Source organism: Aquila chrysaetos, chromosome W (assembly GCF_900496995.4).
Source record: "Aquila chrysaetos chrysaetos chromosome W, bAquChr1.4, whole genome shotgun sequence".
NCBI lineage: Eukaryota > Metazoa > Chordata > Aves > Accipitriformes > Accipitridae > Aquila > Aquila chrysaetos.
Window position 1 is genome coordinate 5,167,480 of NC_054457.1, and position 13,782 is coordinate 5,181,261.

Consider the following 13,782-nt stretch of genomic DNA (forward strand, 5'->3'; position numbering starts at 1 on the left):
ACACTGATCTGTGGATATTGGTGCCTCATGTAATGAATTGTTTTGAAAACTATATGGTAGTATAAAAGTATTTTATAAAATACACACAAACCTGACCAGGTAGGTATGTTTTGCCATACTGTGAAACCTTGTGATCCTATTGTCTTCCTTTTATCCTATTATATAATTAGATGTCTCATTTGTCCTCTCTGGAACATAGACAGTACATGACCTTAGCATAATTCTGAATGGTTGAAAACAGTTTTATTCTGCACAGGTTTTCTATCCCTCTAGTTTTTGCCCACCATTACTAAAAGATAAGAGCAGGGAACAGCAGTGTGGCACCAACCTTTTCTGCTCAATGGGGCTATGTAGCATCTGATGAAAGCACTTAAGGACTACAAACTGAGACATTACTGGTCATGTGATCAGTACATCATAGTCTTGTTATGTTGCTGTATACCCCATCACATGACTAAAATGTTGCACATAACTACAAACAAAGATATCCTCTGGTTTATGACTGGCATGCCCTTGGCATAGGAATTTAGGGATCTGGGGGTGCTGGTCGACAGTAGGCTCAATAGGAGTCAGCAGTGGGCCCTGGCAGCCAAGACAGCAAACCTCATCCTGGGGTGCATTCAACACAGCATAACCAGCCGATCAAAAGAAGTGATTATCGCTCTGTATTTAGTGTTGGTGTGGCCTCACCTTGAGTATCGTGTGCAGTTCTGGGCCCCACAATTTAAGAAGGATGTTAAGGTACTTGAATGCATCCAGAAGAGGGCAACAAAGCTGGTGAAAGGGCTGGAAGGCATGTCCTATGAGGAGTGGCTGAGGACACTGGGTTTGTCTAGTTTGGAGAGAAGGAGGCTGAGGGGCGACCTCATTGCTCTCTACAGCTTCCTGAGGAGGTGTCCTGGTTTCAGCTGGGATAGAGTTAATTGTCTTCCTAGTAGCTGGTACAGTGCTATGTTTTGAGTTAGGTATGAGAAGAATGTTAATAACACTGATGTTTTCAGTTGTTGCTAGTAGTGTTTAGGCTCAAGTCAAGGATTTTTCAGCTTCTCATGCCCAGCCAGCGAGAAAGCTGGAGGGGCACAAGAAGTTGGCACAGAACACAGCCAGGGCAGCTGACCCAAAGTGGCCAACAGGGTATTCCATACCATGTGACATCACATCTAGTATAGGAACTGGTGAGTGGGGGCGGGGGGAATCGCTGCTCGGGGACTAGCTGGGCATCGGTCGGTGGGTGGTGAGCAATTGCCCTGCGCATCATTTGTACATTCCAATCCTTTTATTATTACTGCTGTCATTTTATTAGTGTTATCATTATTAGTTTCTTCTTTTCTGTTCTATTAAACCGTTCTTATCTCAACCCATGAGTTTTACTTCTTTTCCCGATTTTCTCCCCCATCCCACTGGGTGGGGGGGGAGTGAGTGAGCGGCTGCGTGATGCTTAGTTGCTGGCTGGGGTTAAACCACGACAGTCCTTTTTGGCGCCCAACGTGGGGCACGGAGGGTTGAGATAACAACAAACCTTACCACAGCTTGTTAAAACAAATTTGTTATAAGCATTCATTATATTGGTCTAATAGTCGCTGGTCACTATGTTGATTTTTGTGTTCTTATAGTTGTTGCTCTGGTTTTTAAAGTTCTGTTATGTATCACCTCGCTTGCTGTATGTAGTCCCTCTTCTGCTGCTTATCATCCGTGGGAGGTGGATTAAGGTTTTCGCTTTGATGTATTGTATAACACTGGTTTATGGTATGATAAAGTCATCGGTTGTGGGATTAATCAGGTATTTGCACTCAGCATTGTCACCTCTATACTCCGGGAGCCATATGTGGGAAACTATTAATAATTACACCATTTACCTTTCCTCCTCGGAGACCCAATCTATGGGTGGGATACCTTTCTTCCCCTCCCCTTTCTCCTTCAGTCCAGTTACAATGGTGTTTGAGAATTTTGAAAAATTTGAATACTCTTGGGATGTTGAGACCAGCACAGTCCTAGCCCTACTACTAGGAACTAGCATGTTCCTGAATTTGGTTCAGGTCTTGTTTAGGGTTAAACAACTATTTAAGAAGATCACCCAGAGATCTGCCCCAAGGCTGGATAATTATGAGTGGCAGGGTATGTGGGGTAGTATGGGCAAGTACGTAGAACAGTGGGCACCTCCAATGTTTTGGAAATTCACCCCTGAACAAGTGCAGAATCCGGAAGAACTAGTAAATTATTTGGAAAAGGTATGCTGTCGCCGTGGCAACTCCAGAGAGATACAAATCACTGCAACGTGCTGGGGCCTGGTCCATGCCTATCGAGCCCTGTGCAACACCACTCAGTACCCTCAAGGGGAAGAGAAGGTCTCTGGACCTAACAACAAGATGACAGGCACTGCGGTCACCCAAACCTCGGCGACGAGCACTGCGACCCCTCCAGCCCCGGCGACGAGCACTGCTGCTACCCAAACCCCGGCGACAGACACTGCGGTTATCCAAAACCCGGCGCGTGATACTGCAACTGAACCAGCAGACCAACCTGCACCAGTATCAGTTGCCCCCATACAGAAGAAGAAACATACAAAAAAAATCAGTTCGCTTAGCGAAGGAGGAAGATGAGTCAGGGTCATCACGGGAACAGGAGGAAGAGGCAGAACCAGAGGTAATAACCCGGTCCCTATCCTTGAGTGAGCTGCGGGATACGTGAAAAGATTTCGCCCGCCATATAGGCGAGCATATTATCACCTGGCTCCTCCGATGCTGGGACAATGGGGCTAATAGCTTGGAATTAGAAGGTAGGGAAGCCAAGCAGCTGGGATTGATTGCCAGGGAAGGTGGCATTGACAAGGCAATTGGAAAAGGGACACAAGCCATCAGCCTCTGGAGGCAACTCCTGTCAAGTGTGAAGGAAAGGTACCCCTTCAAGGAAGATGTTATATGTCAATCAAGCAAGTGGACCACCATGGAAAGAGGTATCCAATATCTGAGGGAATTAGCTGTGCTAGAGACGATTCATGATGACCCGGACAACCCACAATTACCCAAAGATCCAGACGAAGTCCAATGCACACGACCCATGTGGCGGAAGTTTGTACGGAGCGCACCATCGTCCTATGCCAACACATTGGCAGTACCGACCTGGAAAGACAAAGAGGCACTGACGGTGGATGAAACGGCTCACCAACTCTGGCAATACAATGAAAATCTCTCCTCCTCCCTACAAGCCTGCATTTCGGCTGTGGAGAAGCTGTCCAAGGATTTCCAGCAATTGAAAGAGGATATGTCCTACTCCCCACCTGTAAGGACCAATGTCTCAGCTATTAGGAGTGAGCGCTCCTCTGGCCAAGCGAGAGAATATAGAAGGTACACACCACGAGGTGCCCTGTGGTTTTACCTATGTGATCATGGAGAGGACATGAGGAAATGGGATGGAAAACCTACCTCGGTCCTAAATGCACGGGTCCGAGAGTTGCAAGGAAAAACCACCACAACAGGGGATACTCCCAGGAAAAATGCCGCTCCAGTTTCCAAACAGAGTAGAAGGGCTGATGTTACTTCTGATCCTCTTGAAGGGACTTCTAAGTCAATTTTACAAGAAGTGAGTACTGGATACTCTGACCAAGATTAGAGGGGCCCTGCCTCCAACCAGGTGGAGGAAAGGGACAACCAGGTCTATTGGACTGTGTGGATTCGATGGCCTGGCATGTTAGACCCACAGGAGTACAAGGCTCTAGTAGACACTGGCGCACAGTGCAGTCTAATGCCGTCAAGTTATAAAGGGGCAGAACCCATCTGTATTTCTGGTGTGACAGGGGGATCCCAAGAGTTAACTGTATTGGAGGCTGAAGTAAGCCTAACTGGGAATGAATGGCAGAAACACCCCATTGTGACTGGCCCAGAGGCCCCGTGCATCCTTGGCATAGACTATCTCAGGAGAGGGTATTTTAAAGGACCCGAAGGGGTATCGATGGGCTTTTGGTATAGCTGCCTTGGAGACGGAGGGCACTGAACAGCTGTCTACCCTGACTGGTCTCTCTCAAGACCCTTCGATTGTGGAGTTGCTGAGGGTTGATGAACAACAAGCGCCAATTGCTACCACAATGGTGCACCGGCAGCAATATCACACCAACCGAGACTCTCTGATTCCCATCCACAAGTTGATTCATCAACTGGAGAGCCAAGGAGTGATCAGCAAAACTCGCTCACCCTTTAATAGTCCCATATGGCCAGTGCGAAAGTCTAATGGGGAGTGGAGACTAACAGTTGACTATCGTGGCCTGAATGAAGTTACGCCACCGCTGAGTGCTGCCATTCCAGATATGCTAGAAATTCAATACGAACTAGAGTCAAAGGCAGCCAAGTGTTATGCCACAATTGACATTGCTAATGTGTTTTTCTCAATCCCTTTGGCAGCAGAGTGTCGTCCACAATTTGCCTTTACTTGGAGGGGCATCCAGTACACCTGGAATCGACTGCCCCGGGGTGGAAACACAGCCCCACCATTTGCCATGGACTAATCCAGACTGCACTGGAAAAAGGTGAAGCTCCGGAACACCTGCAATACATTGATGACATCATCGTATGGGGCAACAAGGCAGAAGAAGTCTTTGAGAAAGGGAAGAAAATAATCCAAATCCTTTTGAAGGCTGGTTTTGCCATAAAAGAAAGTAAGGTCAAGGGACCTGCACAGGAGATCCAGTTTTTAGGAATAAAATGGCAAGATGGACGTAGTCAGATCCCAATGGACGTGATCAACAAAAGAGCAGCTATGTCTCCACCGACTAATAAAAAGGAAACACAGGCCTTCTTAGGTGTTCTGGGTTTTTGGAGAATGCATATTCCAAATTACAGTCTGATTGTAAGCCCTCTCTATCAAGTGACCTGGAAGAAGAACGATTTTAAATGGGGCCCTGAGCAACAACAAGCCTTTGAACAAATTAAGCGGGAGATTGTTCATGCAGTAGCCCTTGGGCCAGCCCAGGTAGGACAAGATGTTAAAACCGTGCTCTATACTGCAGCTGGATAGAATGGCCCTACCTGGAGCCTCTGGCAGAAAGCACCTGGGGAGACCCGAGGCCGACCCCTGGGGTTTTGGAGTCGGGGATACAGAGGATCCGAGGCTCGCTATACTCCAACTGAAAAAGAGATATTGGCAGCATATGAAGGAGTTCGAGCCGCCTCAGAAGTGGTTGGTACTGAAACACAGCTCCTCTTAGCACCCCGACTGCCAGTGCTGGGCTGGATGTTCAAAGGGAGGGTCTCCTCTACACATCACGCGACTGATGCCACGTGGAGTAAGTGGATTGCACTGATCACACAACGGGCTCACATAGGAAACCCCAGTCGCCCAGGAATTTTAGAAGTGATCACGGACTGGCCAGAAGGCAAAGATTTTGGAATGTCGCCAGAGGAGGAGGTGACACGTGCTGAAGAGGCCCCGCTGTATAATAAACTGCCAGAAAATGAGAGGCAATATGCCCTGTTCACTGATGGGTCCTGTCGCATTGTGGGAAAGCATCGGAGGTGGAAGGCTGCTGTATGGAGTCCTACACGACAAGTCGCAGAAACTGCTGAAGGAGAAGGTGAATCGAGTCAATTTGCAGAGGTGAAAGCCATCCAGCTAGCGTTAGACATTGCTGAAAGAGAGCAGTGGCCAGTGCTCTATCTCTGTACTGACTCATGGATGGTGGCAAATGCCCTGTGGGGGTGGTTACAGCAATGGAAGCAGAGCAACTGGCAGCGCAGAGGTAAACCCATTTGGGCTGCCGCACTGTGACAAGATATTGCATCCTGGCTAGAGAATCTGGTTGTAAAAGTACATCACATAGATGCTCACGTACCCCAGAGTCGGGCCACTGAAGAACATCAAAACAACCAGCAGGTGGATCAGGCTGCCAAGATTGAAGTGGCTCAGGTGGACCTGGACTGGCAACATAAGGGTGAGCTGTTTATGGCTCTGTGGGCCCATGATACTTTAGGCCATCAGGGAAGAGATGCAACATATAGATGGGCTCGTGATCGAGGGGTGGACTTGACCATGGACACTATCGCACAGGTTATCCATGAATGTGAAACACATGCTGCAATTAAGCAAGCCAAGCAGTTAAAGCCCCTGTGGTATGGAGGATGATGGCTGAAATATAAACAGTGGGAGGTCTGGCAGATTGACTATATCACACTCCCACAAACCCTCCAATGCAAGCGCCATGTGCTTACAGTGGTGGAAGCAACCACCGGATGGCTGGAAACATATTCTGTACCCCATGCCACCGCCCGGAACACTATCCTGGGCCTTGAAAAGCAGGTCTTGTGGCGACATGGCATCCCAGAAAGAACCGAGTCAGACAACGGGACTCATTTCCGAAACAACCTCCTAGACACCTGGGCCAAAGAGCATGGCATTGAGTGGGTGTATCACATCCCCTATCATGCACCAGCCTCTGGGAAAATTGAGTGATACAATGGACTGTTAAAGACTACATTGAGAGCAATGGGGGGTGGAACCTTCAAACATTGGGATACACATTTAGCAAAAGCCACCTGGTTAGTCAACACCAGAGGATCTGCCAATTGGGGTGGCCCTGCCCAGTCAGAACTTTTACGTACTGTAGAAGGGGATGAAGTCCCTGTAGTGCACATCAAAAATATGTTAGGGAAGACAGTCTGGGTTACTCCTGCCTCAGGCAAAGGCAAACCCGTTCGTGAGATTGCTTTTGCTCAAGGGCCTGGGTGCACTTGGTGGGTGATGCGAGAAGATGGGGAAGTCCGATGTGTGCCTCAAGGGGATTTGATTTTAGGTGAGAATAGCCAGAATTAAACTGCATGATATTATTTCCTATATATATGTTATATAGATATAACCCTGCCACTGTATGTTATCATTACTATAATTGTTATATGCTATATCCATAGTACTATAGTAAGAATCACTTAGATCAAGCAAGAATGAACTGTGATAAAACTGAGCAAAGCGCAGTAGTGATGGAACCAGAACTGACTCCAGCATGCAACAATCCAACGGTGCACACCATCCTCCTGCTGCTTCCAATGTCACCTGCTCATCACACCACACTGAAGCCCAATCCTGCTCTGCCAACTGAGAGGACTTTGCACCATCCCTCCTGCCCAGAAAGACTGGTATGACAGATGGAGCCCAGAGTCGGGAACTAAATGAACTCAACGAACATTTTATGAACATGACCCATAAACTAAAGGAATGATATCTCTGTGTATACATGTATATATACATATATCATTGTTCATATGTCTCAAAGGGATGGAAAAGGTGATGATGATTGACCAGGATGTAACTGAAGGTATGGGAACTGAGCATGACGTCAATGGTATAGAATAAGGGGTGGATACTGTCCTGGTTTCAGCTGGGATAGAGTTAATTGTCTTCCTAGTAGCTGGTACGGTGCTATGTTTTGAGTTCAGTATGAGAAGAATGTTGATAACACTGATGTTTTCAGTTGTTGCTAAGTAGTGTTTAGACTAATGTCAAGGATTTTTCAGCTTCTCAAGCCCAGCCAGTGAGAAAGCTGGGGGGGCACAAGAAGTTGGCACAGGACAGAGCCAGGGCACCTGACCCAAAGTGGCCAACAGGGTATTCCATACCATGTGACGTCACATCTAGTATATAAACTGGGGGGAGTGGGGGTGGGGGGAATCACCGTTCGGGGACTAACTGGGCATTGGTCGGCGGGTGGTGAGCAATTGCACTGTGCATCATTTGTACATTCCAATCCTTTCATTATTGCTGTTGTCATTTTATTAGTGTTATCATTATCATTATTAGTTTCTTCTTTTCTGTTCTATTAAACCGTTCTTATGTCAACCCACGAGTTTTACTTCTTTTCCCGATTCTCTCCCCCATCCCACTGGGTGGGGGTGGAGTGAGTGAGCGGCTGCGTGGTGCTTAGTTGCTGGCTGGGGTTAAACCACTACAGGAGGGGAAGTGGAGAGGGAGGTGCTGATCTCTTCTCCCTGGTATCCAATGACTGGATGCGTGGGAATGGTTCAAAGCTGTGGAAGGGGAGGTTCAGACTGGACATTAGGAAGCATTTCTTTACTGAGAGGGTGGTCAAACACTGGAACAGGCTTCCTAGAGAAGTTGTTGATGCCCAAGTCTGTCAGCATTTAAGAGGCATTTGGACAATGGCCTTAATAACATGCTTTAACATGATCAGCCCTGAAGTGGTCAGTCAGTTGGAGTTGATGATCGTTGTAGGTCCCTTCCAACTGGAACTATTCTATTGTATTCTATTCTATTCTTGGCATGTGACCTGACTTACATGAAGCCTCTGGTCACATGGCCTAGGATTTGGATATATGCCCAACATCTGTTGGGGGGGGGGGTTGTTATATTTTTGGTTATGTGACGCATGCTTGTCTACTGGTTATCTGGCCCACTTTCTGATCACTGAGGGCCTCAGTAAGCATATTAAGCAGCAAGAGGCACTGAAAGGTTCACATCTGTAGCAGAGTAGGTTTTGAGGCAGTATTTGCTTTTTAAAAAGCAAAAACAACAACCCCCCCCCCCAACAGCTGACATGAAGTGTCTGAAAGGACTGAACTAAAGAATTGCCTGAATCACTGATGTGCTGAGGTTCAAGCAGTGCCCCATCAAACTCATCCTATGGGGTATAGGTTAGCTATCCGTGTCTTAGCACAGAAAGTAATAAAAACCATGGCAGTTTTCTTTCAGCATCTGCTCTGACTGCATTAAATTTTTATTTCAGAAGATGTAGTGACTGAGATATCTTTAATTATGTTGCTTCATTTAGGGGTTAGAAGAAAGGGATTAACTGAATCAAAGCAAATTTCAAGGTTACTATCTTTTGAGAGAATGCAGTTATTTTGTCTGAAAATGCCTTTGCATCCTGTCTAGTTTCTTCTTTCTGACAGTTTCATTTGGATTTCTCATGTTCTTTTTCTTCCCCAGTAAGACAAATTCTGACCTTATGGTGCCAGTCTCTTTAACTCCTCCCAAGAAATGAGGGGATTCAGCTGTCTGCTGATGCAAGCTTATTTACAGATGTAGCCTACCTAGTATTTGTTTCTCCTCTTGTTGCTTGGGAGGCCACTAATGCTTGGATAATGTCAGATTTGGGTTTCCAGTCATTCAACAAGAATGACTGATGTTTCAGTTTTGAAACATTCCTGTTTTAAATCTACTTGGAGGTAGGTTCTAATTCTGATGCTATCTGACCTGCTTGTTCTTTACCAGCTTTTCTTTTTCTTGCAGATTCGATGGAAATACATGATAGTAGATGAAGGCCATCGAATGAAGAACCATCACTGCAAGCTGACTCAGGTCTTGAACACTCACTATGTAGCCCCTAGGAGGATACTGTTGACTGGGACTCCACTTCAGAACAAATTGCCTGAACTCTGGGCTCTTCTCAACTTCCTCCTCCCTACCATTTTCAAGAGCTGTAGCACCTTTGAACAGTGGTTCAATGCTCCATTTGCCATGACTGGAGAAAGGGTACTGCAACAGTTTGCTTAAAGTTCATTAGAAACAAACCATTAGGATGGAAACAGAATGGAGGCCATGTTATATGAATAGTCTTTGAACTCTCCTTTGTGCTCAGAGAATTAGCGTACTTAAAAGCCACCTTTATTACAGCTTTAAAAGCCTTCATTAAAGTGTCTCTTTCTGGACTCTGAGTCAATTTAGTTGTAACATAACAAGTATTTACTGCAAACATTTATAATGAGAAATAATAATTTACCTAATCACAAAGACATTACATAACACACTGAGTTGCCTTGTTGTGACCTTTATAAACTTTTGTAGGTGGACTTAAATGAGGAAGAGACTATCTTGATCATCCGTCGTCTCCACAAAGTGCTCCGGCCCTTTTTGCTAAGGAGACTGAAAAAAGAAGTTGAGTCTCAACTGCCAGAAAAGGTTTGCAATAGAAAGGGGGTTTATACTTTTTTTTTAGCACTATATAATATTGGGTTTTGAGATACATCCTAGATAAAAGGACTTATTAAGTCTTGGTTGTTGTGGTTTGTGTTTTTAACTCTGCAAAGAAGAAATACTGGCCACTGAGGAATCCTGATTTCTGCATTCTCGGTCTTAATCCTCAGTCCTACAGCTTTAATTCTGTATGTAGCCACCCAAGGTTTATATAAGACATACAGCTTGTTTCCATAGTATTTGGTTTCAAGGCATTAATGAATGCCAGTCATACCCTGAGAGTCATATTGTGCCACTCATGCACTGAGAAGAAACTTTGTTCACTGAATTGTTTCACTGAAACTCCTAAAGGACTGTGTGACATTCATAAAGTTAGCAGAATTTTAGTTAACTTTTCAGGACTCTTGAGTTGTGTGAAGTATTTTGTTTGGCTTGTATATGTGTCTTAACCAGTTTGTGCATCTCAGAATGTAAAATTCAACACTGATTTGAAAGACCACTATTTTAATTTCCAGGCATCTCACTCGACCCACACCCCTGCCCTCCTTTGTGATTTTGAGCCTCCTTCCCCTTTTGCATTTCCCCCTAAACCCACAGAAACATAGCCAAAAATGAAAATTGAAGGCAGGTTGGGGCGACATTTGATACTTAAACCTGCTGGGTTAAAACCGTAACAAAAATCAAGTTATTGTTACATGTGAGTTGTGAGATTGTATTTACGTTGAATGAATGAAGAGTTCTTTATCTGCATTTAAAAAAAAGTCTTCTAATTAGAATCATAGAATCATAGAATCATTTAGGTTGGAAAAGACCTTCAAGATCATCGAGTCCAACCATCAACCATGCCCACTAAACCATGTCCTGAAGTACCCCATCTACTCGCTTTTTGAATACTTCCAGGGATGGTGACTCAACCACTTCTCTGGGCAGCCCATTCCAATGTTTGACAACCCTCTCAGTAAAAAAATTTTTCCTAATATCTAACCTAAATCTCCCTTGCCTCAACTTGAGGCCATTTCCTCTTGTCCTATCTCCAGCCACCTGACAGAAAAGACCAGCACTCACCTCACTACAGCCCCCTTCAGGTAGTTGTAGAGAGTGATAAGGTCTCCCCTCAGCCTCCTCTTCTCTAGACTAAACAGCCCCAGCTCCCTCAGCCGCTCCTCATAAGACTTATGCTCTAATTAAAGACCTAAAAATTTAGAATGTTATGAAGACTGTTGCTATTTTGACCCTCTGTTTCCCCAAATGTCATATTCACAATAGCCTTCTATGTAGCATTTATTTGAGCTTGAAACATAGATCTGAAAATGTTGTCTGACATTCTACCAGGAAAATCTCATTACTGAAATTTTTTTTGCTTTTCAAATTTCTGCCAATTAGAGCCCCTGTATTTGATAGAACAATGAAGAGTCATGGGAGAAAAAGAATTTATAAGTTGAATATGCACTGTTACTTAGTGGAGCACTTCTTTCATTTCTGTCCCCCTGTTTTCAAAACAAAGCATGTCTGACTTGAAGCATCAGACTTTTTGACCAAAGTCTGTTGGTGACAGTTCTAGCTGCTCTGACAGGCCCCTGATAAAGATGCTAAGTGGATGTTCATGTTTCTTACATGTGAGGTCATCCTCCTGTGCTTCTGAGATGAAAATAACCTATTGATTTTTTAATCATAAAGTCATATAGGTTAGAAAGGACCTCTGGAGGTCTCTAATACAACCTCCTGCTCAGAGCAGGTCACTCAGGACCTTGTCTAGTTGAGTTTTGAATATCTCTGAGGATGGAGATCCCACAGCCTCTCTGGGTCCCTGTTCTAATGTTTGACCACCCTCATGGGGAAATTTTTTCTTTATATCTAATCAGAATTTCTCACTTTCCAACTTGTGACCATTGCCACTTGTCCTTGTGCTGAATGTTTCCAAGCAGAGTCTGGCCCATTAGGTAGTTAAAGAAAGCAATAAGGTCTCCTGAGCCTTCTCTTCTCCAGGCTGAACAAGTCCTGCTCCCTCAAACTCTCCTCATGTCATGTGCTCCAGCCCTCTGTCCATTTTGGTGGCCCTCTGCTGGGCTTGCTCCAGTATGTCCATGTCTGTTGTGTAGTGGGGAGACAAAAGCTGAGCACAGTACTCCAGATGTGGCTTCACCAGTGCTCAATAGAGGGGAAGGATTGCTTTCCTTGATCTGGTGGCTGCACTTTTTCTAATAAAGCCTAGGATGCTGTTGGTCGTCTTTGCTGCAAGGGCACATTGCTGGCTCATGTTCAACTTTTTGTCCACCAGGACTCCAAGGTCCTTCTCTGCAAAGCTACTGCCTACCCAGTTGGTCCCCAGAGTATATTGGCATTATTCTATCCCCAGTGCAGGACTTGGCATTTCCCTTTGTTGAACTTCATGAGGTTCCTGTCAGCCCATTTTTCCAGCCTGTCCAGGTCTCTCTGACCTACAGCATATTGAGCACTCCCCCCTCCAATTTGGTGTCATCCACAAACTTGCTGAGAGTGCACTCTGTCCCATCATCCAGATCATTCATAAAGACATTAAACAGTATTGGCCAAGTATTGACCCTTAAGGGACACCACTGATAACTGGTTGCAAGTTGGACTACTACTGAGTAGTGGTACTGGATTTGTACTCTTTGAGCCTGGCAATCCAGCCAAATTTCCACCCACTTTATTGTCCACTTATCCAGTCCATATCTCACTAGTTTGGTTATAAGAATACTATGGAAGACCATGTCAAAGGCCTTACTAAAATCAAGGTAAACAAGATCTACTGCTTTCCCCTTGTCTACACAGCCAGTTATCTCATCATAGAGGGCAATCAGTCAGGCATGATTTCCCCTTGATAAATCTATGCTGGCTGTTGCCAGTCACCTTCTTGTCCTTCATGTACTTGGAAATGTCTTTGAGAAGGATTTGTTCCATAAGCTTCCCAGAGACGGTGGTGAGGTTGGCTGGCCTGTAATTCCCTGGATTCCCCTTCTTACCCTTCTTGAAAATGGGCGTGACATTTGCTTTTACCAGGCATTCAGAACCTCCCCTGATCAACATGACCTTTCAAAGATGATAGAGAGTGACCTCACAATGACATCAGCCAACTCCTATTGCTGCCTTAGATGAATCCCATCTGGTCCTATGGACTTGTATATAGCCAAACTGGTTTAAGTGGTCTCTAACTGTGTTTTCCTCTACTATGAGTAATGCTTCACTCCCCCAGACTCTGCCACTAGGCTCAGGGACCTGTGAGGCCTGAGGACAAGCCTTTACCAGTGAAAACTGGAGCAAAAAAAGGCACTGAGTACATCAGTCATCATTCCTGTGTCCTTTGGCACTAGGTCCCTTGCCCCATTGAGCAGTGGGCCTCTGTTTTCCTTAGCCTTCCTTTTAATGCCAGCGTACCTATAGAAGCCCTTCTTGTCATTCTCTAGTTCCAACTTGAGCTGAGCTTAGGCTTTCCTAACTTCATCCCTGCACTCCTAGGCAATGTCTCTATATTCCTTTCAGGTAGCCCATGTCTGTCTCCACCTTCTGTGTGCTTCCTTTTTTGCATTTGAGCTCAGTCATGTGTTCCCTGTTCATCCACACTGACCTTCTGCCATGCTTGCTCAACTTCTTCCACGTCATAAGAAACAACTTCTGCTCTGAGGAGGCTGTCCTTGAAGATTATCTACCTCTCGTTGGCCCCATTGCCCTCCAGAGCAGTCTCTCATGAGATCCTGCCAAGGAGATACCTGACCAAGCTGAAAACTGCTCTCCTGAAGTGCAGGGCTGTGATTCTATTTGTCTTGCTCGCTTCTCTCAGGATCCTAAACTCCACAATTTCATGGTTACTGTGGCCAGTGCAGCCCTCAGCCTTCACATCTTTGAGCAGTT

General features: G+C 45.4%; 1 protein-coding gene across 2 annotated transcripts in view; it reads left to right on the forward strand.

The window, feature by feature from the left end:
- LOC121232769 (probable global transcription activator SNF2L2) overlaps positions 1 to 13,782 on the forward strand; it is a 192,437-nt gene that overhangs the window by 76,297 nt on the left and 102,358 nt on the right. For both annotated transcript variants that reach the window (XM_041121185.1, XM_041121186.1), the window contains exons 18-19: positions 9,229 to 9,471; positions 9,784 to 9,897. In XM_041121185.1, coding sequence (XP_040977119.1) covers positions 9,229 to 9,471; positions 9,784 to 9,897 — 357 coding nt within the window. The remainder of the gene's footprint in view (positions 1 to 9,228; positions 9,472 to 9,783; positions 9,898 to 13,782) is intronic.